At 47.9% G+C, this 26,663-nt stretch overlaps 1 protein-coding gene across 1 annotated transcript in view; it reads left to right on the top strand.

Moving 5' to 3' along the window:
• The window catches only part of MCHR2 (melanin concentrating hormone receptor 2), a 452,328-nt gene that overhangs the window by 122,766 nt on the left and 302,899 nt on the right, over positions 1-26,663 (top strand). The window contains exon 2 of the mRNA XM_077289664.1: positions 25,607-25,802. Within this exon, the coding sequence (XP_077145779.1) occupies positions 25,621-25,802 (182 nt within the window). The 5' untranslated portion in view covers positions 25,607-25,620. The remainder of the gene's footprint in view (positions 1-25,606; positions 25,803-26,663) is intronic.

The raw sequence follows: 26,663 nt of genomic DNA on the forward strand, positions 1-26,663 counted from the left end.
AAGCAATGCCACTGTAACAACCAGGAACCTGGGGTGTTACACAAGCAGCAGACGCCACACCAGCAGTGGAGCAAGAGAATCAACCCCCTGCTATCGGTGAATCTGTCATGCCCACAGTGAGCAGACGTACTTGTGAAAAATCAGGTATACCTGTGCTACGTAGAGTCAGCAGTAGCATAGCCATAAGAGAGTGCAGTACACCAATGGTAGCCAAGAATAGTAAATCCTGTCAGGTCACTATTAATCCCTGTACTGCATGGATCTACCCGTAGTACCAGAGGTCAGATACCAGCCCCTTACAGGGAGTAAAATATAAGGTGTTAATAATTGTTGTTACCTGGTTTAAAAATGTTTGATTATGCTTATTGAATGCTTAAAATGGACCGCAAGGAAATCTACAGTGAATTACCTAAAAACTTTCTTTGTAAATAGTTGGCACCTCTTAAGGTGCATCTTATTGGTTTTACCACGCCCTGGCAGCATGAGTAGATCCCTCTGTGTTTAAAGACCAGAAGAAAAACCATTTGGCGTGGCCGCAGAAAGGTCTAGATATTTACACCCTGCAGCCCAACTAAGTACTATGTTTGGGGTTTAGAACGGGCCCCCGCATTATTATAGTTGGTACACAAGGACACCCTGGTATCAAAATGTTTGCACTTTGACTATGCTAAAGTTTATGTACCTGTTGAAATGTATTTCAAAAACTCTGCACATCTAAACTGTTATTGTTTATGTTTCTTTTCCCAGTCTGGGAGTACTCTATTTAACGGGGGGAATGTGGTACCCCAGGAGTTCAGGTACCACAGTGGTATTGCCTTCCTCTCAGGGAGGGTGATGCCATGCCTGGAAATGAGGAGGATCCCTTTAACAGGTAATCTGTACATGCAACATGTTCTGATTCCAGGCCAGAAGGGGGAGCTCTAGACCCGGTTTCAGGGGTACTTCCTTATATATGTTCTGGCTTGGAGGAGGAGTTAATTTAGTCTTTAGAGAGTGTGTAGGAGGAAGGAGCACAGTAGAAGTGAGGAGCTGGAGGCGAGCTGCAACTGGGCTCCCTCCATGCTGAAGCACAGGAACTGGACACCAGTTGGTCCGAGGATGTGTGGGACAGTATGCCCCACAGCAGAACCGGAGGGCAGGAGATTGAAAGTTACTTGCCCACAACTACACCAGATGGCACAGTAGCACACAGAGCCCGGAGTCACTGTATATACAGACACCTGTAAAAAGACTCACTCTGCCTGCCACGCGGGTGCATCCTAGGACACAGAGAAAGAGAGAGGACCCTGTGAGAAGCCATAGGCAGCAAGGGCGCACCTTACAGTGCAGCAAGGAAGGCTCCTAATCCCACCTGGCTAACGAGATCACAAATCGTTTCCAGGCTGACTGGACCTCACCATCACGTTACCGGTACCCTGGACTGTGGCTTTTCACCACAAGTAAACAGGTAAAGAGACTGCAACCGTGTGTCCTCTAATTCTTTCTGGCACCACACCATCTTTGCCTATTACACTGGGAGCCCAGGGGACCCAGCTTCACCTGTAAGCCATACCATCCTTGCTGCATCAGCCCAGAGGACCCCCTTTAAGCAGCGTCAGTCATCCCTGACCGAATACCATAGGTGATGTCACAAACATTCTTTATTCAAATAACCCCTTTAAAGTCCTTCCCTTTTACTTGGATGCCCAGGGCCACGGACCGGGTCACTGCCACCGTGACCACCTCTTTAAACGACCACGGGACCCGGCCGGAGTACCCCAGGGTCCTAGCGGGTGCTTCACTAATGACCCTGATCAAAAGTTTACATTCCTCTAAATCATTGACTGCTTGAAGTTGTTTGTGGTAGTTGTGGATGAGGTTGTTTATTTTCTCAGATGGTAAAGTTACCCACTCTTCTTGGCCAAAAGCCTACAGTTCCTGTAAATTCCTGGGCTTTTCCCCTTTCCTGTTTTATACCATTCAACTATATTTTCCCTTATATCCATTGACCATTATTTTTCTTTACCCATGACTCACAATCCAGAAATGTCAGTAGCTGGATGAAAGATGCAAGAGTCTGTCTGGATCCCATAAACTCACTCAGTTTTTATGCACACACACTGATTACAAGCAAACAGGTCACAGGTGAGTATGTTACCTTTAGCAGCCATTCAAACCCATGTGTGTCAACTCCTGTGCATGCTATCAGACCAAAATCACCAGGGTATGTGAACTTTTGATTAGGGTCATTTGGATGTTTTGAGTTGTCATTATGATTTAAAAAGAGAAAACACAGTAGTTTGACAAAAAGTGGCTTCACCCAACCAATAACCATGAGTGGAGAAAAAGTTTTGGTGCTATCATTAGTGTTGAGCATTCCGATACCGCAAGTATCGGCCGATATTTGCGGTATCGGAATTCCGATACCGAGTTCTGATATTTTCAGTATATCGGATACCGGAATCGGAAGTTCCCACAATTCAAAGTGCCCGAATTCAGCCAATGAGGAATGATTAGAAGTGTGGGCACATCCTGTTCTGCATGGTGGGCATGGAAGTACTGGCATGGCTGTGATTGGCTGCTGAAATGATGCCATGATGCACTATAAAAGTCGCTGCCACCATTTAGGGCTCACTCTGCTGTGAATTCAGTTAGGGACAGGACGCTGTGTTCTGACTGAGGGCCAGTTTAGAGATAGCGATTTGATTCATTGTGCTTTACCAAGGCTAATTTAGCAACCATTGTGTGAGATCCTTGCTTTTGCCTTGCAGCGCTGTTCACAGCTGTCTGCAAGGTCTCTGTGTGTGTATGAGTGCACATCACTCTGTAGTCTGCGTGCAGCCACAACCGGTTGTATTCAGCTCAGGGTGCGTCACTGCCTCATACCGTTCTATCCATTGTCCTTTTTTACTATTAGTGCACCCTGCTGCACATTTTTTCAAATATTTCCTATTAGTTGCTTTCCATCCGTATGCAGCTAAATTGTGGAAAAACACTACATAGGATTACATAGAGCAGCTTTTTTTGGCCTTGCAGCGCCGTTTACAGCTGTCTGCACGGTCTCTGTGTGAGTGCACATCGCTCTGTAGTCTGTCCGCAGCCATAGCCGGTTGCAGTCAGCTCAGGGTGCGTGACTGCCTTATACCGTTCCATTGTCTGTTTCTCAATTAGTGCAGCCTGCTGCACATTTTTACAAATTTATCCTATTAGTGGCTTTCCCTCCGTATCCTGCTAGATTGTGGAAAAACACTATATAGGATTACATAGAGGAGCTTGTTTTGGCCTTGCAGCACCGTTCACGGCTGTCTGCACGGTCTGTGTGTGAGTGCAGCTCACTCTGTAGTCAGTTCTGCAAAAAAAATTAATAAAGTTCACCAAACACACCACTTTACAGTTGTGTAGGCCACATTAGCTCATATTAAAGTCTAGTCCACACTTTAGAAAATTAGTGTTTCTTATACCTGTTAGGAGCTGTTCAGGAATAAGCACACTAAGCCCTTAGTACTTTTCTGCTTATCTTTATAAGTCAACCAAGATGAAGAAGGCAGGGAGAAAGGGTACTGTCACACAGTGCAACTTTCCAACGATCACGACCAGCGATACGACCTGGCCGTGATCATTGGAAAGTCGTTGTGTGGTCGCTGGGGAGCTGTCACACAGACCGCTCTCCAGCGACCAACGATGCTGAAGGCCCCGGGTAAACAGGGTAAACATCGGGTTACTAAGCGCAGGGCCGCGCTTAGTAACCCGATGTTTACCCTGGTTACCAGCGTAAAAGTAAAAAAAAAAAAAACGTACATACTCACATTCCGGTGTCCTTCAGGTCCCTTGCCGTCTGCTTCCGCTCTGACTGAGTGCCGCCGTAAAGTGAAAGCAGATCACAGCGGTGACGTCACCGCTGTGCTCTGCTCCGGCCGGCAGTCAGTCAGAGCGGGAAGCAGACGGCTAGGGACCAGAAGGACACCGGAATGTGAGTATGTACGGGTTTTTTTTTTAACTTTTATGCTGGTAACCACGGTAAACATCGGGTTACTAAGCGCGGCCCTGCGCTTAGTAACCCGATGTTTACCCTGGTTACAAGCGAACGCATCGCTGGATCGCTGTCACACACAACGATCCAGCGATGACAGCGGGAGATCCAGTGACAAAAGAAAGTTCCAAACAATCTGCTACGACGTTCGATTCTCAGCAGGGTCCCTGATCGCTGCTGCGTGTCAGACACAGCGATATCGTATGGATATCGCTGGAACGTCACAGATCGTACCGTCATAGCGATCAAAGTGCCACTGTGTGACAGTACCCTAAGGCATGTGGGCATGGGCGTGGACGTGGAGCAGGGAGAGGATGTGGGGATTCTGTGCCAGTTTCAGCAGGGATCAGTCCTTCATGCGCAGCTTTGTAGGAGATTGCTGTACACCGCTGCTGCGTGAAGAACAAATTGAAGCCATTGTCGGATGGATGGCAGCTAACTCATCGACTTCAATTAGTGCCACATCTTCTCAGGCACAGAGCACTGGAGAGCATCCATCTGTCTCTTCACCACCTGCCAAATTGCCCAGGCAGTCAGAGAGCCCAGGACAGGAGCCATCTCTACTAGGGTTGAGCGACCTTTACATTTATAGGATCGGGTCGGGTTTCACGAAACCCGACTTTTTCAAAAGTCGGGTCGAGTGAAATCGGCCGATCCTATAAAAAAGTCGGGGTCGGGGTCGGCCGAAACTCGAAACCCAATGCAGTGCATTGGGTTTCCAATGGTTCCCAGGGTCTGAAGGAGCGGAAACTCTCCTTCAGGCCCTGGGATCCATATTTAAGTGTAAAATAAAGAATTAAAATAAAAAATATCACCATACTTACCCTCTGATGCGCCCTGGTACTAAGCGGGAACCTTCCTTCCTTAGAATCAGCCTTCCAGGACCATGCGGTGATGTCGCGGTGACGTCGCGGCTTGTGATTGGTCACGCGGCCGCCCATGTGACCGCTCGCGCGACCAATCACAAGCCGCGACGTCATAGTGACGTCACCGAAGGTCCTGGAAGGGCTGATTCTTAGGAAGGAAGGCTGCCGGAAAGAAGCTGAGGGTGAGTATATTCCTATTAGGTATATACTCACCCTCGCACGCGCCCTGCTTCTTTCTGGCAGCCTTCCTTCCTAAGAATTAGCCCTTCCAGGACCTTCGGTGACGTCACAGTGACGTCGCGGCTTGTGATTGGTCACGTGAGCGGTCACATGGGCAGCCGCGCGACCAATCACAAGCCGCGACGTCACCGCGACATCACCGCAAGGTCCTGGAAGCCTGATTCTAAGGAAGGAATGTTCCCGCTTAGTACCAGGGCGCATCAGAGGGTAAGTATAGCGATATTTTTTATTTTAATTCTTTATTTTACACTTAAATCTGAATTCCGATACCAATTCCCAATATCTTAAACATATCGGGAATCGGTATCAGAATTCCGATTCCAGATTCAGAAGATCGCCGACTTCATGGCCGACCCCACACAGGGGTCGGGTCGGGTTTCATGAAACCCGACTTTGCCAAAAGTCGGCGACTTCTGAAAATTGCCGACCCGTTTCGCTCAACCCTAATCTCTACTTCTGTTCTCTGAATCTCTTGGCTTGGAAACAGGGGGCCAGCCAAGCAGCATTGGAGAAATGGAAGAAGAGGCAGTATGCAGTGATGCCCAACAGCTTTGTCTCTCTGACTCTGAAGAGACGGGTGGGCCAGTGCCTCCGTTCACCACACTGCAGTACGCATCTGATGATGAGACTCAGTTGCCACTTTCTGGTGCGTACCGTGCTGCCAAGACTACCCAGGAGAAGCAGTTGGTGGCAGAGGGTAGTGTAGATGATGAGGTCCTTGACCCATCGTGGCGTTGATATGGAAATTTGGTTTGGATAAATTTATCCCTGTGTGTGCTGTGGCCGTTCCCAATAAGACTGAGTATTTTGAGCGCTCATCAAGAATGGACTGCACAACATTGTGTCAATAACATTCCATCAATACTGATACATTATTGTACATACATAGTTTTATAATTGCATATAGAAAGGAGTGGTTAGGGGTTGTTAGGGGTGGTTAGTTAATTACCATATTGTCTAGCTATTATTTCATTGGCTGACTGAGTACATAATGTATTTAACTGAGTACATAACATATTCTGACTGAGGTCTTCCTGGCAACAAGCTGATTTAGCACTCTTGGACATAGTTGTCACCCTTATCCTGCTATTTCAGCAAGACTTAGCGATATTCTAGACATTACTTCAGGACATCTGGCCTAAGTTCCTGTTTTTTAGGTGTCTGAAACATACTGGAAAGTACCAAAAGCCATCTGGCCTAGCTCATGTGGCTAAATTGAGCAATTGATTATAATCTAGCTGAGTACATAGATATATATATATATATATTTGTCTTTATGTAAGTATATATGACTTAAAGGAGTATACAAGCAAGTGAGATCTACATGATATATATATTTCTATCACAAGCCCCCATTAGATATCACTTGCCCTAATCCTAGCCTCCTGTCCCAAAGTGCTGCAACTCTTTTGTGCTGTCGGTGAACTGACACAAGCCTAACGCCTGCGCCCCACTCCGTACAGATTTTTCGCAAATGGGCGGTCAGGAGATCTGTCCCTAAAGGGGGTTTGTTGCAATCAGTCTCTTAGTCAACAGCATGTGTAGTGAGCGGTGTGTATTCTTTATCAGGTAGGTCATCTATTTGGTCAGGCAGGGCATCCACAACATCATTCTGTCTTGGGTGTCATCTTCTGGTAGGGGAGCTTTCTTGCAATGCGATGAGTGGATCCAAGTGGGTCTTCCCTCCAGTTTCACAGAGGTTGGTGTCATCAGCAGCACTTGAACAGGACCATCAAATCTGGGATCGAGTGGTGTTCTCCTTACAAACTTTTTTCACCAACTCCCAGTCTCCTGGCTTCTAGGAGTACGTACCGGACACTGTATCTGGATCTGGTAATGAAGAAAAAAACTTGAGAATGGATGTTAGCAAGTTTCTTGGTGAGTTCAATTTACATAAGCAGACAAAGTATCATATTACATAGTCAGCGGCTGAGGGAAAGGATACCCCTCACCTGGGACTAGACCCAAACAAAATTTCATATGGTGACAGCTTTTCTGGGCCTCTGGGAGTGTGCCTAACACTGAGTAGTGTGACTTGGAGTGTCTCCTGTCAGGGTTTGCGTGTTTCTTGGGCAACTTTCAACACTCTGTTCTTAAGTGTCCCATTCAGTCTTTCCACTTTCTCGCTACTCTGGAAATTGTGAGGAGTGTGTAGGCCTAAGTCTGACCTTACTGCTGACCAGATCTCTCGTGTGAGATTTGCTGTGAATGCGGGCTCCTGGTCACTCTCTATCACTTCTGGGACCCCATAGCTGCATATCTCGTCTCTGAGAGTAGCTTCTTTGCAGTAGTCTTTGCTGACTGGTTCCTCACTGGGAAAGCTTCTGGCCATCCTGAGAACACGTCCACGACCACAAGGGCATATTAGAAACCTCCACTTGGTGGCATCTGGTTGTGGTCTATCTGGATCCTCTGGAAGGGGTACAGTGGTCTGGCAAGACAATGTGTGGGAACTTTCTCCATTCTTCCAGGGTTGCATTTGCCGCAGGTCAGACAGCTGCTAGTGAACTTGGCTGTTAGGGTGGGGATCCCTGGAGCGAACCAGTAAGCACCAATCAGATCATTCATCTGTGTCTTTAATCTGTGTGTGGGCCCATGTGCCCACTGGACCACGATAGGGTACATGCTTCGGGGTAAACAGGGTTTGTAGTCCATTGAGTATACCCTTCCTTCTTCATGTGTTGCTCACTTCTGCATCCAGCATTCCTTCTTGTCCTTTGGGGCTTGCTCTTGCAGCTTTTTTGAGCAGATCCCAGGATGTCATCTTGTCAGGTTTCCTGTCTTCAGCCGTCCTGTAGTAGCTGTCCAGCTCTACGACCTCTCTCAGTTTTCCATATTGTCATCCTTTGACTGCTTCTTTGGCTGCCATATCCACCATGTTGTTGCCTCGTGCCTCTACTGTGTTTAGTTTTCCATGCGCTTTGACTTTTAGTACTGCCACCACTTTTGGAAGTTGAAGTGCGCTCAGCAGGTCCTTAATGGCTCCATGATGCTTCACGGTTGTTCCGCTTGCTGTGATGAAGTCCCTTGCAGCCCAGATGGGCCCAAAGTCATGTGCTATGCCATGCGAGTACCTCGAATCGGTATGCATTTCTGCAGTCTTGTCTTCTGCCATCTGGTAGGCCTTCGTCAGCGCTATCAGTTCTGCTTCCTGAGCTGACAGACTAGGCAGCAGACTTCTGGACCACAGGATCTCTTGATTGCTGGTCACTGCACATCCCTTGAGGAATCTTCCTTCATCATCTGCAAATCTGGAGCCATCCCCATAGAGGATCAACTCTGGGTTGGTCAGTGGCTCTTCTGCCACATTGGGTAGTCCTGCTGTTTCCTGTTGCATGATGCTGAAGCAATCATGGTCCTCCGTCCAGAGCAAATCCAGATCCCTGCAGAAGGTATCATGCAGATTTTGATCAGACTTTTTATCTGAGGGTCCATATCTTTATCCCCCCTTGGGAGTGGGAGTAGAATGGACGGATTGAGGACTGTGCATCTGCAGATGGTGACATTGTCGGGCAGGAGTAGAGAGCACTGGAGGCGAAGAATTCTAGGAATTTAGGAATTTAGGAATTTAGGACCTGAGAATGACGTCGTGGCTTGTGATTGGTAGCGTGGCGGTCACATGAGCGGCACACGACCAATCAGAAGCCGTGACGTCATGGAAGGCCCTAAACGCGCTCATTTTAAGCAAAGAAGGCTGCCGGTTAACAGCGGTGAGGTGCAGGGGCCTCCGGAGAGGTGAGTATATCAATATTTTTTATTTTAATTCTTTATTTTACACATTAATATGGATCCCAGGGCCTCAAGGAGAGTTTCCTCTCCTTCAGACCCTGGGAACCATCAGGATACCTTCCGATACTTGGTGTCCCATTGACTTGTATTGGTATCGGGTATCGGTATCGGCGATATCCGATACTTTTCGGGTTTCGGCCGATACTATCCGATACCGATACTTTCAAGTATCGGACAGTATCGCTCAACACTACTGGTGAGCAATACAGTGTCTCTGGAACGTAACTCGCTTCAGACACCACTGGACTTTTGTTCTTTGAGACTTTGCAATGCTGCTCCGCCAGGTAGAGTAGAAGAGACAAGAAATGGGCTTTACACATGTCAAAGCCAACTGCACAAAGGAGTAGATTGTCCATGTATTGTAGCAGGGTTACTTCTACATGTTCTATGACCCAGTTGGTGAGGACTGTGGACATTGCTTTGGTGAGCTGTGAAGGGCTGTTCTGGGCCCACTGTGGAATCACTGTCCATGTGTGGTGTCCCCCCTGGTGCGTTAAGGCAAACAGGTACTGGTCATCCGGGTGAAGGGGAACACTGAAGAAAACATTAGCCAGGTCGGTCACTGTGAACACTTTTGCTGTGGCAGGCACATTTGAGAGCAGTGTGTGCGGATTTGGTATAATTGCAGTTTCAAACACCGTGGCGTCATTCACAGCTCTCAGGTCATGTACCATTCTGAACTTAGCTGGCTCTCGTTTTACAGTCTTTTTCTTGACCAGGAAAAGCGGGGTACTGCAAGGCGATGTGCAAGGAACAATGATTCCTATTTCCAGGTAGACCTTCAGTTTGTCAGAGGCAGCTTGACTCTAGGCCTTATGAGGGTACGGGGTACCTGGCTTGAGTGACACCCGTGCTGGGGCAACTTGAGGTTTTCTCATGTCCTGGGGTCCCTTAGACCATAGACTTTCTGGTACTACATCCAGTACCTCCTTGGGTAGGCCTCATCGGTTGTTTAAGGTGCTTGTAGGGCCGCCAGCATGACTATTCTTGGGTCAGGGAGGAAGACAGTGTCACGGACCCATTTTCCTGGAACACTGTGGTTGCCTTCAGCTTCTGCAGTAGGTTCGCTCCCAGCAGGTTGAGTGGAAGGTCCTTGACACCACAAACTGGGACAGGATAGAGTGTCCTGGCTGATTGCACACGCTCAGTGGCTTTGTAAGCTGAGAATATCTGACTTGACCATCAATGCCCATGCGAGGCACAGAGGATTCTGATAGGCAGGTGGGATCAGCGAGTTCCACAGGTCTCATCACACTTGCACCGGTGTGCAGAAGAAAAGATCTGACAACGCCATCCACTTTAAGGGTAATTTGAGGTATTGGTCTTGCAGATGAAGTTTTACATGTCAGGAGCGTAGTGTCTTGCGGACCTGGCTTGCTTGCCCCTGTCCTTTGGACGGGGTTATCCACTGCTTTCTGCACTTCTTCCTTGACCTGTTTCTCTGGACCAACTCTTGGGTTGCATGGGTGCTTTGCACTGGTTCTGGAAATGGCCAAACTTGCCACAGATGCAACACTTGACACTTCTTCTGTCTTCGTAGGGTGCTTGCGCTTCCAGGTTAGTTGTCAACATGAGAGGGGCCATCCTCTGCACTCCTGGTTGGGACTCAATCCCTTTGACTACTGTGGACAACGGCATGATGGGTACTGTAGCGGCAGCGGGGTCCGGCCTGCTGATTGAAGCTGCGGTGGTAAGATGGGGCCTGCAGGTGCATTCGTGGCGAGGCCCGGGGGTGCCATGAGACTGGCGGCCGCATCCAACCCAAGGTCTTGGGGCATTACAGGGGCTGCGGCTGCATCTGCCATCACTTCTTCCCCCTGGTCTGACATAGCTTCTCCCCTTGGCTAACCTTATTGAGGTCGGTGACTCCTCTCCGGAGTCTGCAGCGGTTCTTCCGGTGTGTTGATTGGCACTTTGCAGCCTCTTCACCTCTGGCTCCCCTTCCGGTGTTCTCAGCAGCACGGCACCCGTTTCCTTCTTTGCGCTCTTTGTGGCGCTGTAAAGGCGGCAGTTTTGGCTACAATTGGCAATAAACAGTCTCCTAGGAGTACATAAACCATTTTGCTGGGTCAGTCCACTGCCATTGACCTGTTCTCAGACCTAGCCACTATCAGTGGTTTCCTGATTGGCTGTCTCAGTCCATGCACAAAGGCCTGTGCCAACATTTGCCTGTGTATCTGGTCATGAATGGTGAAGCCCATGTCTTGGAATACTTGCATTACTCTGCCATGAAACTTCTTTTCTTGGCTCATGTCATGTAAGCTAAGGTCTTATCCTGCCAATCTGCCTTTGGCCCACTCTCTGAGCTGTTCAATTAGCTGTGGCCCTGACTCCCAAGCATGTACATCTAATTCTGCTGGAAGTTTGAATTGTTCCTTCATGATTGGCCAGAGTGTATCACCTGCTTTTGTTTCCATTTATGGCCCAGAGATCATTCCAGGTGGCTGAATATGTCCGCTTGTTCTGCTACATTCTTCAGTAAAATGGCATGGGATGCATCCCTGGGTCTGGAAGATTGTCACCTGATTTGGGGTGAAGTGCACATAGTGTAATGGTGGTGTCTCTATCTGCCCCTGCATTCTTGGTGCCTGTGGGTTTCTTTTCCTAGTACTGGGCAGCATGTATGATGTTCCCTCTTCATCTTCATCAGAGGAATAGTTGTGATAGCGTGTACTGGGGTCATACACTGACTGATTTTGGACTTAGAAGTTGCCTTTTTTGTGTGAGGATGTCTCCCCACTCTGAAGCTGTGATGGATTAGGCTTATAATTCTATGTTGGTGTGAATGTAGGCAGCTCTGACCGATGCTGAAGTAAGTTGTACATCATCAATAGATGGTGATATCAGTCCTCCCCCCTCTGCACCCAGGGCTGAGCTGTCTGCTGCCTGATGTGTCTGGGGGTTGCCTACTGCATTTTGTGTAAGGGGATTTTCACCTTCTTTCCCCGATATCACAACTGGCAATGGCTGGATTGTGCCAGGGACATAGAAGGGGAACCTTGTGCCACATTGTTTGAATTGGGCGTTGGCCCAGCAGAAGAAGAAGAAGGATGAAGAAGAAGGAGGAGGAGGGGTTGATGAAAAGTGTATAGGAGGAGGTGAGAAAATGGGAGGTGTGGAAGAGAGAGACAAGGAGGAGAAGAGAAGAGTGGAGATGGATGTGGAGAAGGAAGAGAAGGAGGAGTGAGGTGTGTTGGGGGAGTGGAGAAGGAGGGGAGAGAAAGAGGGTGAGGAAAAGAGGGAAAAGATGGGCGGTGTGGAGGAGAGAGATAGAGAGAGGGAGAGAGAGAGAAAAGTGTGGAGAAAGAGGAGAGGAAAGGAGAGTGAGAGAGAAGAATGAGGAGAGAAAGAGTGACAGAGAAAAAGGAGGATAGAGAAGAACAAGAACAATAGAGAGGAGCAATGATGCCTTCTCCCTGTAGGGAGGGACGGGGCACGCCACATACTCACATACTGTGCAAAAAAAACAAACAAACAAAAAAACTCCCTATACCATGGATTTTGCTGAGAGCAGACTGCGCAGATCAAATATCTCCTGTCTTGTACACATAAAAATCACTTCCTGGTTTGCTCACATAACTTTCTGTACCACCTAAACGATGTAAGCTCTGCTGCTACTTCATACCATGTATTAGTATTCAGCAATTTAACATCAGCTAACTTCCCTTATTTTCCTTTCTACGTCATGCCAATCCCCAGCTTGAAGTCTGCCATTCTTATGAATTTCACATACTTTATACCTTCCAAAATTCTTCACATACTTAACACCTTCATGTTCTGCCACTATCTGGGGGGCTGTTTTCTCATCAGGAAGTAAAAAATACCCTCCTGTTGTTGGGCCACCTTATACCCCATGGCAAAAACAAAAATAAAAAACAAAAAAGGAAAGAGTAAACAAATTAAAAAAAAAACTTCTAAAAATGAGTATATAAAAACAAAAAAAAAAAAACCAGAAAACCATGAAAAACCTGGTGCACGATCAAAAACTCAAAATTTTGATACAAAAGAAAAAACTTTTTTTAAAAAAAGGTAAAGAGACAGAAAGGATAACTTTGGAAAACTTAATAAAAACTTAGAAAAAACTTTAAAAAATATAAAAAAACAGAATAAAGACCTTCAAAAGAGTAAAGAGAAAAAAAAACAGCTATTTTTATTTTTTTTCTTCTCTCTGCGCTCAACGCAGTCAGAGACACACACTTCCCCTTTTCTTATGCTATTGTATCCAATGTCACTAAAATCACGTATCTGAAAACACGTACAGTATGTCGCATCAAAAATGATAGATACAATTTGTTTCACTTCTTCACAAATAGCTACACATAGCCAGCATTACAGAAACAGCCAGAAAAAAAAAAAAACAGATGTGACAGTGTGATTTACAATGCATATATATCTGCTTGCAGCATGGAAAAGGGGAAGTTCAGAAGAGAGAAAAAAAACTTTCTTTTACAATTGTATGCACTTAAAGCAGCGATACATGAATCGAACCAAACAGATAGACGTCCGGGAGATGCCCCTTTTCATTCTGTGACACGTGCAGGTTGCGCTGGTAACAGACTACTGCCAATCGCACTGGGCACTCCTGTGCCCGGGCCGCCTGTGTGAGAACCACAACGAGAGGGAAATCTACCACCCCGGGCCGGTCTTCCTGACTGGATCGCCGGCACTACGGGAATCTGCAGTAGCCCTATAAGTTATCACTACCCGTGCCTGGAGCCTGGGACTACCTGCCCCGGGACTCTACCTGTCCCTCCTATGCACGGGAATCCTGCAAGAACTTATTGAGCGGTTTGACCTCCTGCGGTCTGTTACCCAGCAACCACAAGCAAAACAGTCACTGTTCCTTTCTTCTCCCGGATCTTACACAAACACAGAACACATACACGGCACAAAGCAGACACCTTGACTTATATCCCAGGGTTTGGATACAGGCTTTGGACTTTTTACACTACCTGGGAATGTGGTGGTGACCACACCTGACCGGCAAGAGGCACAGACCCGGACTGGGCACAGGGGACTTTAAGGTAAGATGATAACATTTACTTACCTTACTTATGCAGCTGCGCTTTCTTCATCCCGTGAACCAAGGCCGTGGCCAACACCTCCGTCTCTCTGGTCAGCAGGGTTCTGTGTGCTTCGTCCACGCCCCGCGTTTGGCACCATTTGATATGGAAATTTGGTTTGGATAAATTTATCCCTGTGTGTGCTGTGGCCGTTCCCAATAAGACTGAGTATTTTGAGCGCTCATCAAGAATGGACTGCACAACATTGTGTCAATAACATTCCATCAATACTGATACTTTATTGTACATACATAGTTTTATAATTGCATATAGAAAGGAGTGGTTAGGGGTTGTTAGGGGTGGTTAGTTAATTACCATATTGTCTAGCTATTATTTCATTGGCTGACTGAGTACATAATGTATTTAACTGAGTACATAACATATTCTGACTGAGGTCTTCCTGGCAACAAGCTGATTTAGCACTCTTGGACATAGTTGTCACCCTTATCCTGCTATTTCAGCAAGACTTAGCGATATTCTAGACATTACTTCAGGACATCTGGCCTAAGTTCCTGTTTTTTAGGTGTCTGAAACATACTGGAAAGTACCAAGAGCCATCTGGCCTAGCTCATGTGGCTAAATTGAGCAATTGATTATAAACTAGCTGAGTATATAGATATATATATTTGTCTTTATGTAAGTATATATGACTTAAAGGAGTATACATGCAAGTGAGATCTACAAGATATATATATTTCTATCACAGCGTGAGGTACAGGAAGGAGGTGGGAGCAGCTCTGAGGAAGAGATTCCCTGAACGGGCCAGAGAGAGAGGGGGGAAGACTGCAGTTCCTGTAGCCTCCACTTCGGCACCCGTTAGGAGCATGCCTCTTCCAAAAGCCAAAACGGGCACTCCCAAGACTTGCAGTGCCTGGTCCTTTAATGACAAAGTTGCAGATGACATTTGCTTTGTCAAATGCAAGGTGTGTCATCAGAAAGTCAAAAGAGGGAAAAATGTCAGCAACTTCAATACCACAAATATGTGGAAACATGTGCGGACCAAGCACGCGGTGGAGTTACAAAAACACACTGAAGACCTAGGCCAACCAACAGCGGCACCTACCACCTTTTCAGCTCGTGTTATTGCCTCTTCCTCCAGCTCACACACAGCTGGTTCGGCTTCCTCACAGGATTGCCATGGAAGAACCTCTGGCACTGTTGTCCAGAGACCCACTGTAATTCCACCCACAGCACCACGTTCCCAGTCATCCTCACACTCCCAGCCCAGTCTACAGCCATCAGTAGCACAGGCATGGGAGAAAAGGCGGCCATTCTCGGCAAACCACCCACGAGCACAGGCTCTGAATGCTGGCATTGCAAAACTACTGTCCCTTGAAATGCTGTCATGCAGGCTGGTGGAGACTGACAGCTTCTGTAACTTGATGGCATTGGCAGTCCCAAAATACAATGTGCCCAGCCGCTTTTATTTCAGCAGGCAAGCCGTCCCTGCCCTGCACAAGCATGTGGAGGGACACATAAAACACGCGCTACTGAACGCCGTCAGTAGCAAGGCCCACCTCACCACCAATGTATGGACCAGTCACCATGGACAGGGGCAATACTTTTCCCTCACTGCCCATTGGGTTAATGTTGTTGAGCCGGGTACAGATCGTGGGAGTGGTGCAGGACGTGTTGTGCCAACTCCAAGGATTGCAGGAATCCAGTCTGTAAGCATTGACTCCTCCTCATACACAAGTTCCTCAGAATCATCGCTGCAGGAGCCGTCACAGTCCACCTCCACATGGACCCGTGAACGTTTACCTGTTACGACCGACATGAGCACAGCCGTGGCCAAACGTCAACAGGCCGTCTTGAAATTAATTTCTTTGGGGAATCGAAGCCACACAGCGCAGGAGCTCTGGAATGCCATCAAGCAGGAGAGTGATGTGTGGTTTGTGCCAGTGAATCTCCAGCCTGGCATGGTAGTGTGTGACAATGGCCAAAATCTGGTGGCAGCTCTTGCCCTAGGCAACCTCCCTCACATCCCATGTCTGGCACATGAGCTCAACTTGGTCATGCAGAGTTTTTTGAGGGACTATCCAGATCTTGATGCACTGCTGCACAAGGTCCGCCTTGAGTGTGCTCACTTGCGGCGTTCCAGCATGGCAAGATCGCGCATTGCAGCTCTGCAGCGCCGATTCCGCCTTCCAGAACATCGCATCATATGTGACCTACCCACCAGGTGGAATTCCATGTTACATATGTTGGAGCGGTTGTGTGAGCAGCAGCCAGCAGTAATGGAGTACCAGCTGCATCAGGCGCAAAGAAATCGCACTCCGCGCCATTCAGACTTCACAACCACTGAGTGGGCCACTATGAAGGACGTCTGCCAGGTTTTGCGTTCCTTCGATGATTCCACGCGGATGGCGAGTGCAGATGATGCACTAGTCAGCATGACTGTCCCCCTTATCTGCCTGCTTCAACAAACACTGTAAGCGCTAAGGGATGATGTTGTGGAAGAGGTGGAGGATGAGGAGTCACCAATTCCATCAGCTTCTGGACAGTCAGCGCTACGTGGTTCCTCACAAAGGCCTAGGCAGGGGACACTTTGTGAGGAGAATGAGGAGGATTCAATGGAGGAGGAAGATATCGGTCCAGAGGAGGGAGTTACACAATTCTCCAGTAGTCAGTGTGTAGAGCGAGGGTGGGGTGATGCAGAGCAGGCAGAGATCACGCCTCAAGCAGGGGACAGCGTTTCTTGGCCAGTTGGCAGTCTGCAGCACATGGCTGATTACATGCTGCAGTGCCTGAGAAACGAGTGCCGCATTGCCCACATTCTCAACATGGCTGATTATTGGGTGTACACCCTCCAAGATCCTCGCTACCGGGACAACTTACAAAGCCTCATAACACCGTTGAATCGGGAGCGTAAAATGCGGGAGTACCAAGACACACTGGTGAATTCCATCATCTTCTCCAGTCCAAATGAGAGCAGTGCTGCTAGTGCTTTACAAAGCAGCTCAGTGCATCGAGGCAGTGGAGGAAGCTCTGCACAAAGAGGGAGCAGAAGCAGTGCCTCAGCACAAGGCAAGACCAGTATGGCCCAACTGTGGCACAGTTTTGTGTGCCCGCCACACATGTCTACACCATCACAGACGGCTCCAGTCAGCAGGAGGCAACATTTCCGTCAGATGGTGACAGACTACATGTCTTGCCCTCTTACTGTATTCCCAGACTGCTCTTCCCCCTTCAAATTTTGGGTCTCTAAGCTGGATACATGGCCAGAGCTAAGCCAGTATGCATTGGAGGTGCTGGCTTGCCCTGCTGCTAGTTTATTATCGGAACGCGTCTTTAGTCCCGCAGGTGGTGTACTAACAGACCGTCGCATGCGACTATCCTCCGATAACGTTGACCGGCTTACTTTTCTGAAAATGAACAAGGCCTGGATCTCGCAGGAATTTGCCACTCCTCTTCCTGATTAAATAATTGGTTGTCTACAGTATCCAGGTCTCCTGTTGCATTCATGTTTCTACCACCTGAACTGTAATCCCTGGGCTCCAACACCGCCAGTTGATGCTCAGAAGTGCGGTCTGCACAGTCAAAACACATGACCCAGTGTTATTGGGTTTCAGTAACGTCAGCTGATCCCCAGCTGTGTAGCCGGCAATGTGTCCTGTGACCGCCACGCTGACACAACTACTGAAATTTAAGGGAACCTGTCCCCCGCAGGCGTTTGTTACTGAAAGAGCCACCTTGTGCAGCAGTAATGCTGCTAACTGCGCATGGCCAAGGAATAACATAACAGCGCAGGCTATGGGACAGATTCACACAACGCTGAGGAGGCGGCACACGGCATCAAGGGGGTAGGAATGACGGCTGTGCTGCGTCCCATTACGAAGGAAAGTCCCACCTCAGGGACGGTTTCACGGTATCAGGGGACACATTTTATAAGTGTTTAGTTCTGCGTTTGCAAGGAGCATAATTAAAAGAGGCATCTTTTCCTTTTGCATCATTTGTGCTGCACAAGGTGGCTCTTTCAGCTACAAACGCCTGGGGGGGTTAAAGGTTCCCTTTCAACTTGCTCCAATTAAGCCTTGGCCTACACTCTGCTTCTCCTGCATTCCCTGGGCTCCAACACCGCCAGTTGCTGTCCGGAAGTGCTGTCTGCACAGTCAACAGTTGCTCCTCTGTTATTGGGGTTCAGTAACGCCAGCTGCTCCCCTGCTGTATTGCGGCAATATGTCCTGCGAAAGCCACGCTGACACCACAACTGAAATTAAAGGGAACCTGTCCCCCCTCCAGGAGTTTGTTACTGAAAGAGCCACCTTGTGCAGCAGTAATGCTACACAAGGAAAAGGTGCCTCTTTTTGTTGTGCTCCTTGCATACGCTGAACCTAACACTTATGAATTGTGTCCCCTCACACAGTGAAACCATCCCGGAGGTGGGACTTTCCTTTGTAATGGGAAGCAGCACAGCCATCATTCCTACCCCCTTGGCGCCGTGCGCCACCTCCTCAGCGATGTTGGATTCTGTCCCGTAGCCTGCGCTGTTATGTTCAACCTTGGCCAAGCGCAGTTATCGCTTCCCGTCTTCTGACATCATTTATTGTCAAGCTGCCTGTGCCTGTGTGGCCGCGCAGCCCGAGATCCTGCCTCGCAGTCTCTACTGATTTAATCACACTGCGGGCCTGGGATCCATGGGCATCTTCACCTCATGTTCTCACTCATCTCCCTCCGCCTTCTTCAGACTGTGCGCCGTCAGCTGATCCCTAATAGCATGCCACGGCCGTGACATCTGAAGAAGCCGTAAGGAGGGGAGTGAGAGGCGAAGATATGCACTGCGCATGCCCATGGATTACATTAGATGACACTGCCAGGCGGGATCTCGGGCAGCGCATCCGCACAGGCACAGCCAGCCTGACACCAAATGATGTCAGAAGACGGGCTGCGCTAACTGCGCATGGCCAAGGTTGAACATAACAGCGCAGGCTAAGGGACAGATTCAAACAACGCTGAGGAGGCGGCACACGGCACCAAGGGGGCAGGAATGACAGCTGTGCTGCATCCCATTACGAAGAAAAGTCCGACCTCTGGGACAGTTTCACGGTGTGAGGGGACACAATTCATAACTGTTAGGTTCAGCGTATGCAAGGAGCATAATTAAAAGAGCCACCTTTTCCTTTTGCATCCTTAGTGCTGCACAAGATGGCTCTTTCAGCTACAAACGCCTTGGGGGGTTAAATGTTCCCTTTCAACTTCCTCCAATCAGGCTTTGGCCTACACTGTGCTCCTCCTGCTGTCCCTGGGCTCTAACACCACCAGATGGTGCTCGGAAGTGCTGGCTGCACAGAGAAAAACACTCGCCACTGTGTCAGTGGGGTTCAGTAACGTCAGCTGTTCCCCTGCTGTGTAGCCGGCAGCGTGTCCTGCAAACGCCACACAGACACTACAACAAAAATTAAAGGGAACCTGCCCCCCCAGGCATGTGTAACTAAAAGAGCCACCTTGTGCAGCACAAATGCTGCATTTGGACAAGGTGGCTCTTTTTGTTATACTCATTGCACAAGCAGAACTAAACACTTATAAAATGTGTCCCCTGATACCGATTAACCATCCCAGAGGTGTGACTTTCCTTCGTAATGACATGCAGCAACCCCCTTGGTGCCATGCGCCGCCTCCTCAGCGTTGTTTGAATCTGTCCCAGAGGCTGCGCTGTTATGTTATCCCTTGGCCATGCGCAGTTAGCGCTGCCCGTCTTCTGACATCATTTGTTGTCAGGATGGCTGCGCCTGTGTGACCGCCCTGCCCGAGATCACGCCCCGCAGTGTCTTATTTATTCTCACTGCGGGGCTAGGATTCATGGGCATGCGCAGTGCATATCTTCGCCTCTCACTCATCTCCTTCCGCCTTCTTCAGACTGTGCGGCTTCACGGCCATGGCATGCGATAAGGGATCAGCTGACGCCGCACAGTCTGAAGCAGGCGTAAGGACATGAGTGAGAGGCAAAGATATTTACGGTGCAAGGCCATGAATCCCAGCCCCGCAGTGTGAATAAATCGGAAGACACTGCGGGGCTGGGATTTATGGGCATGGGCAGTGCATATCTTCGCCTCTCACTCATCTCCTTCCGCCTTCTTCAGACTGTGCGGTTTCACGACCGTGGCATGCGATAAGGGATCAGCTGACGCCGCACAGTCTGAAGCAGGCGTAAGGAAATGAGTGAGAGGCAAAGATATTTACTGTGCAAGGCCATGAATCCCAGCCCTGCAGTGTGAATAAATCAGAAGACACTGAAGGGCTGGGATTCATGGGCATGCACAGTATCAGCACATGGCCAAGGGATAACACAACAGCGCAGACTCCGGAACACAAAAAAGCAATGCTCAGGAGGCTGTGCCCAGCACCAAGGGGGTATTTTTGACAGCTGTGCTTCGTCTCATTAAGAAGGAAAGTCCCGCCTCCCAGACGGTTTCACGGTATGAGGGGCAAAATTTTAGAAGTGATTCATTCAGCATGTAAAAGGAACATAATTAAAAGAGCCACCTTTTCCTTGTGCAGCATTACTGCTGCACAAGGTGGCTCTTCTAGTTACTAACGCCTGGGGGGGTTTAAAGGTTCCCTTTCAATTTGCTCCAATTAGGCTTCGGCCTACACTCTGCTCCTCTGCTCCTCCTTGATTCTCTGGGCTCTAACACCGCCAGTTGGTGCTCGGAAGTGCTAACTGGACAGAGAAAAACACTCGCCACTGTGTCAGTGGGGTTTAGTAACGTCAGCTGTTCCCCTGCTGTGTAGCCGGCAAAGTGTCCTGCAAATGCCACGCAGACACAACAGACAGTAAGCTGCCTCCAGTGCAGGCTTCGGCCTACACTCTGCTTCTCTGCTCCTCCTTGATTCCCTGGGCTCTAACATCGCCAGTTGGTGCTCGGAAGTGCTGGCTGCACAGAGAAAAACACTCACCACTGTGTCAGTGGGGTTCAGTAACGTCAGCTGTTCCCCTGCTGTGTAGCTGGCAACGTGTCCTGCAAATGCCACGCAGACACAACAGACACTAAGCTGCCTCCAGTGCAGGCTTCGGCCTACACTCTGTTCCCCCTGCTGACCCTTCGCTCCAACACCGCTAGTGTGGGCTCTAGGAAGACAATCTTGAATAGGTCCCCCTGGTTCCAGTACCGTCAGCTGATTCCGGGCAGAGCCTTTGGCTTAGGTGCCTCCTTCTGGGTATTCGAGTTCCACCAACGTCAGGTGGTCCTTGGTAGTGCTTTCTGGCACGGGTACCTCCTGCTTAGTAACCGGGTTCCAGTAACGTCAGCTGGTCCTCGGTAGTTCCATTGTCTCTTGAACCTTCGGCTACCCATCCGGGTTCCAGTATCGTCAGCTGGTTCTCGGCAGTGTCTTTTGCTCTTGTACCTTCTGCTCCCCATCCTGGTTCCAGTACCGTCAGCAGGTTCCAGGCAGAGCCTTTGGCTTAGGTGCCTCCCTCTGGGTATCCGAGTTCCACCAACGTCAGGTGGTCCTTGGTAGTGCTTTCTGGCATGGGTACCTCCTGCTTAGTAACCGGGTTCCAGTACCGTCAGCTGGTCCTCGATAGTTCCATTGTTTCTTGAACCTTCGGCTACCCATCCGGGTTCCAGTACCGTCAGCTGGTTCTCGGCAGTGTCTTTTGCTCTTGTACCTTCTGCTCCCCATCCTGGTTCCAGTACCGTCAGCTGGTTCCGGGCAGAGCCTTTTGCTTAGGTGCCTCCTTCTGGGTATCCGAGTTCCACCAACATCAGGTGGTCCTTGGTAGTGCTTTCTGGCACGGGTACCTCCTGCTTAGTAACCGGGTTCCAGTAATGTCAGCTGGTCCTCGGTAGTTCCATTGGCTCTTGGACCTTCGGGTAGCCATCCGGGTTCCAGTTCCATCAGCTCGTTCTCGACATTTTCTCAGCCTTCTTGTACCTTCTGCTACATTTCCAAGTTCAAGACCCTAAAGATGACGACCCTGAAGACCACCCCTAAGATGACGACGACACCAGAGACGACAACCACTGAGATGACGACCCTGGAGACGATGACCCTGAAGACCACCCCGATGATGACGACGACCCCGGAGACGACGACCCTGGAGATGACGACACGGAAGACCGAGAAGCAGAAGAACAAGAGGCTGCAGAACAAAGAGCAGAAGAACATTAAGCATAAGACTAAACATCAGAGCAAAAGATATTATCTAATTTATAAGCAGAAGAAGACTAAGCAGTGTATGGGGGTGAGTCCATTCCTCCTCGTGGTGTCCCTGGAAAAAGCCTGCTGCTGCAGGCCTAACTGAACGCAGACAAATCTTGTTGTAACTCTTTTGTGACAGGCAGAACGGAAGGTGTAATCTTCAAACTTTTATAGATAACAACTACAGGAATGCCTGTCACAAATAAGAATATGATAAAGAAGTAGAATATGAAGAAGAATAATAGTTTAATAAAAAGAATATGAAGAATGTAACAAAAAAAATAATAGGTAGAAGATGAAGAAGAAGATGAATAAGGTGAAGAAGAAGTTGATGTCAAAGATGCTGCTGCTGAGGATGATGAAGAAGAAAGTGTGGGAGAAGTGAAAAAGAAGGTGAAGGACATGGAAGTAGTGAAACATCAATATCTGACAAAATAAAAAAAATCTAAACATAGTCAATATCTTTGTAACTCCGAACGTCTTAAAAAAAATAAATAAAATTTTTGCTATTCTATTTGATTGGGCTAAACCTATATGCCTTTAATGTCTCCGCCACCTCCCCCAATACATCCTACATTATTCTTAGTTGTTTTCCTTCATGTAGAATGAACCTACAAGGAAAGAAAGGGTTTATTTTAATTCCGATATTTTGGTCCCATTGACTTGCATTGGTATCGGGTATCGGTATCGGCAATATCCGATATTTTTTTGAATATCGGCCGATCCAATCCGATACCGATACTTTCCGATATCGGAAGGTATCGCTCAACACTAGTTATCATTCATATTCTCTGAAAAAAGGCCAAGAAAGCAAAAATTCTGCTGGAGTATGTAAACTTTTGAGCTCATCTGTATATGATGTTCCAGTGTGTGATGGGCCCCAAATATTGCTCCATATATAATGGGTCCCATTTGATGTCTCCATATATTGCTCCAAACATAAAAAAATGAAATTGGAAAAACAAAGGCTAAGTGGTGATCTTATTTTAATGTATAAATATATGAGGGGACAGTACAAAGATCTTTCTGATGAACTTTTTAATCATAGACCTGAGACAGGGACAAGGGGGCATTGTCTACTTCTGGAGTAAAGAAGGTTTAAGCATAATCACGTGGTTTCTTTACTGTAAGAGCAGTGAGACTATGGAACTCTCTGCCGTATGATGTTGTAATGAGTGATTCCTTACTAAAATTTAAGAGGGGACTGGATACCTTTCTTGAAAAGTATAATGTTACAGGTTATATATACTAGTTTCCTTGATAGGGCGTTGATTCAGGAAACTAGTCTGATTGCCGTCTGTGGAGTCGGGAAGGAATTTTTCTCCCCAATGTGGAGCTTACTCTTTGCCACATGAGTTTTTTTGCCTTCCTCTGGATCAACATGTTAGGGCATGTTAGGTTAGGCTATAGGTTGCTGTCCGCTGCTATCTCCGGACTCCTCAGCGTCAACGTCTTCCAGCTCACTGTACTGTGACTGTTCAGAGCAGAAAGCAGCACAGCAGTGATGTTGTCACTCCCTCTGACCTGAAGCATCACAGTTAGGAGACACGGAAGATGCCGCAGTGGTGGAACAGGGAGAGGTAAGTATTGCAAGAATTGACGCCCTGAGCTAGTGGGGGGGCACTCAGCACAGGCACCGAGCCCCCGTAGACTAGGGGAAAAAAGATGATAAACTGGTCACAAATAGATGCAAACAATACACTTTATTATTAAAACAGGGGTGAAAGGGAATCTGTCACCCCAAAATTGGCCTACAAACCAAGGCCACCAGCATTGGGGGCATATCTGCAGCATTCTGTAATGCTGTAGATAAGCTGACGATGTCACCTGAAAGATAAGAAAACAGGTTATATTATACTCACCCAGGGGCGGACCTGGTGCTGTCTGGTCCGATGGGTAGCGCGGTCCGGGTCCCACGCCTCCCATCTTCATACGATGACGTCCTCTTCTTTTCTTCCTGCTGCCCTGTTGAGGGCAGAGGAAAGTACTGCAGTGCGCAGGTGCCGGGAAAGGTCAGAGAGTCTCGGCGCCTGCTCACTGCAGTACTTTGCTCTGTCCTCAACAGGGCAGACAAAGTACGCCTGCGCAGGAGCCGCAGCAGGAAGAAAAGAAGAGGACGTCATCCTATGAAGATGGGAGGCGTTGGACCCAGACCGCGATGCCCATCGGATGGGACCGCACCAGTACCGCCCCTTGGTGAGTATAATCTAAACTTGTTTTTCTTATCTTTCAGGTTACATTGGAGGCTTATCTACAGCATTACAGAATGCTGTAGATAAGCCCCTGATGCCGTGGCCTTAGCTTAGGGTACCGTCACACAGTGAAATTTTCATCGCTACGACGGCACGATTCGTGACGTTCTAGCGATATCGTTACGATATCGCTGTGTCTGACATGATACTGCGATCAGACATCACTCTGAGAATCGTACGTCGTAGCAGATCGTTTGGAACTTTCTTTCGTCGCTTGATCACCCGCTGACATCGCTGGATCGTTGTGTGTGACACCGATCCAGCGATGTGTTCGCTTGTAACCAGGGTAAACATTGGGTAACTAAGCGCAGGGCCGCGCTTAGTAACCCGATGTTTACCCTGGTTACCAGCGTAAATGTAAAAAAAACAAACAGTACATACTCACATTCTGGTGTCTGTCCCCCGGCGTCTCAGCTTCTCTGCACTGTGAGCGCCTGCCGGCCGGAAAGCGAGCACAGCGGTGACGTCACCGCTCTGCTTTCCGGCTATGGTGCTTACACAGTGCAGAAAAGCAGAACGCCGGGGGACAGACACCAGAATGTGAGTATGTACTGTTTGTTTTTTTTAAAGTTTACGCTGGTAACCAGGGTAAACATTGGGTTACTAAGCGCGGCCCTGCGCTTAGTAACCCGATGTTTACCCTGGTTACCCGGGGACTTCGGCATCGCTCCAGCGCCGTGATTGCAAAGTGTGACCGCAGTCTACGACGCTGGAGCGATAATCATACGACGCTGCGACGTCACGGATCGTGCCGTCGTAGCGATGAAAATGGCACTGTGTGACGATACCCTTATAGGCCAATTTTGGGGTGATAGATTCCCTTTAACAGCTGGTGAGGGGGAGCGGGCAAAGTATATTATAATGTATTACATATCACAAATTTCATGCTGCAACAAAGGGAGGACCAAACACCTGGGCAAATGGTTAGATGGAATATATTACATCACTCTATTTATACAAATCACCTAATAGACATATGTGTCATAATAATACTGGGTGTATGGTCAGAGTCAAACTCTGCATCCAATAGGGAAATGCCACTGAGAAATGGGTTACCATACAATAGCCAAGTGGAAACAAATATGGAGATGATCATTACCTATGTGAAATGCAGACCACTGCCCAGAAAGATGTGCTCCTTCATTAAATGCAAATTTGTTGCCCACTGGGGATAAGAAGAGCCATTTTATAAAGAATTCAGAGTGATCTTAATATTTTTTTTTATTATTATTATTGTTGCAGATCACAGTAGCACAATGAATGCATTCCAAATCACATCTTGGAATAGTACTGGAAAATTATCAAATGAATCATGGACTATGAGAAATGAATATTATCTCATCAATACTGCAGAAACTGTTATCCTCCCTTCCTTTATTGGAATTATTTGTTCAACAGGATTAGTGGGAAATATTTTAGTATTGATCACTATTATAAGGTAAGCAACAAAAATTGCTATGAAGCCATGACATTTGCTTGGTACTGAAAATATTGTGTCAATATTAATAAATGAAGGTTAGAATAACTTTTCTCGGGTATTTTCTGAAAGCATCCAGTATGGTGGAGGTCCTAAACTACTAATATGAAAGTGAAATTTTGATCCTTGTAACTACAGGAGAGATGATCTTGCTGTTGGTTATTCTGATTTTCCAAATAGTTTAATTTAGCCCAAAATCTCAATACTGCAAAGCGTGTAATTGCCATGAAAATAGGTATAACATTTCTCTATTTTGAGCTCTTTAATACGAACCTGTATACAGGATTTTGCTAAGTAAACTACAGACATTGGCATGCTGGCACTGTTACTCTCATTAAAATATCTAAACTGCTGAGACCTTCTGCAGTCAGCTGCAGAGTGATGATCTGCAGCCTCTGCCTCACCCGTGACAGTACCCCCCTTTCTACGAGTGGCCTCCAGACACTCAGGACCAGGTTTCTCAGGATAAGAAGTGTGGAAAGAATGAACCAGCCGGGGGACATTCACCTCTGATGCATATCCTTTCCTTTGGAACATAACCCCTCCAATGCACCAATTATTGAAGGGAACAACATTGGAGGCGAGAATCTACAAGCCTCAGAATATGAAACTCTAGGTTTCCATCGACCATTATTAGGGTGGCAGAAGGGGTGAGGGCTCAAGACGTTCCACATATGTCTTGAACCAAGACCTGTGAAAAGCATTGTAGATTTTAAGAGCCTGAGGAGGCTCAAGATGAAACACTGCTGAACCAATGACAGGAGTTATTCTATAGGGACCAATGAATCTAGGTCCCAACTTCCAGGAAGGAACCCTCAACCT

Source organism: Ranitomeya variabilis, chromosome 2, assembly GCF_051348905.1.
Source record: "Ranitomeya variabilis isolate aRanVar5 chromosome 2, aRanVar5.hap1, whole genome shotgun sequence".
NCBI lineage: Eukaryota > Metazoa > Chordata > Amphibia > Anura > Dendrobatidae > Ranitomeya > Ranitomeya variabilis.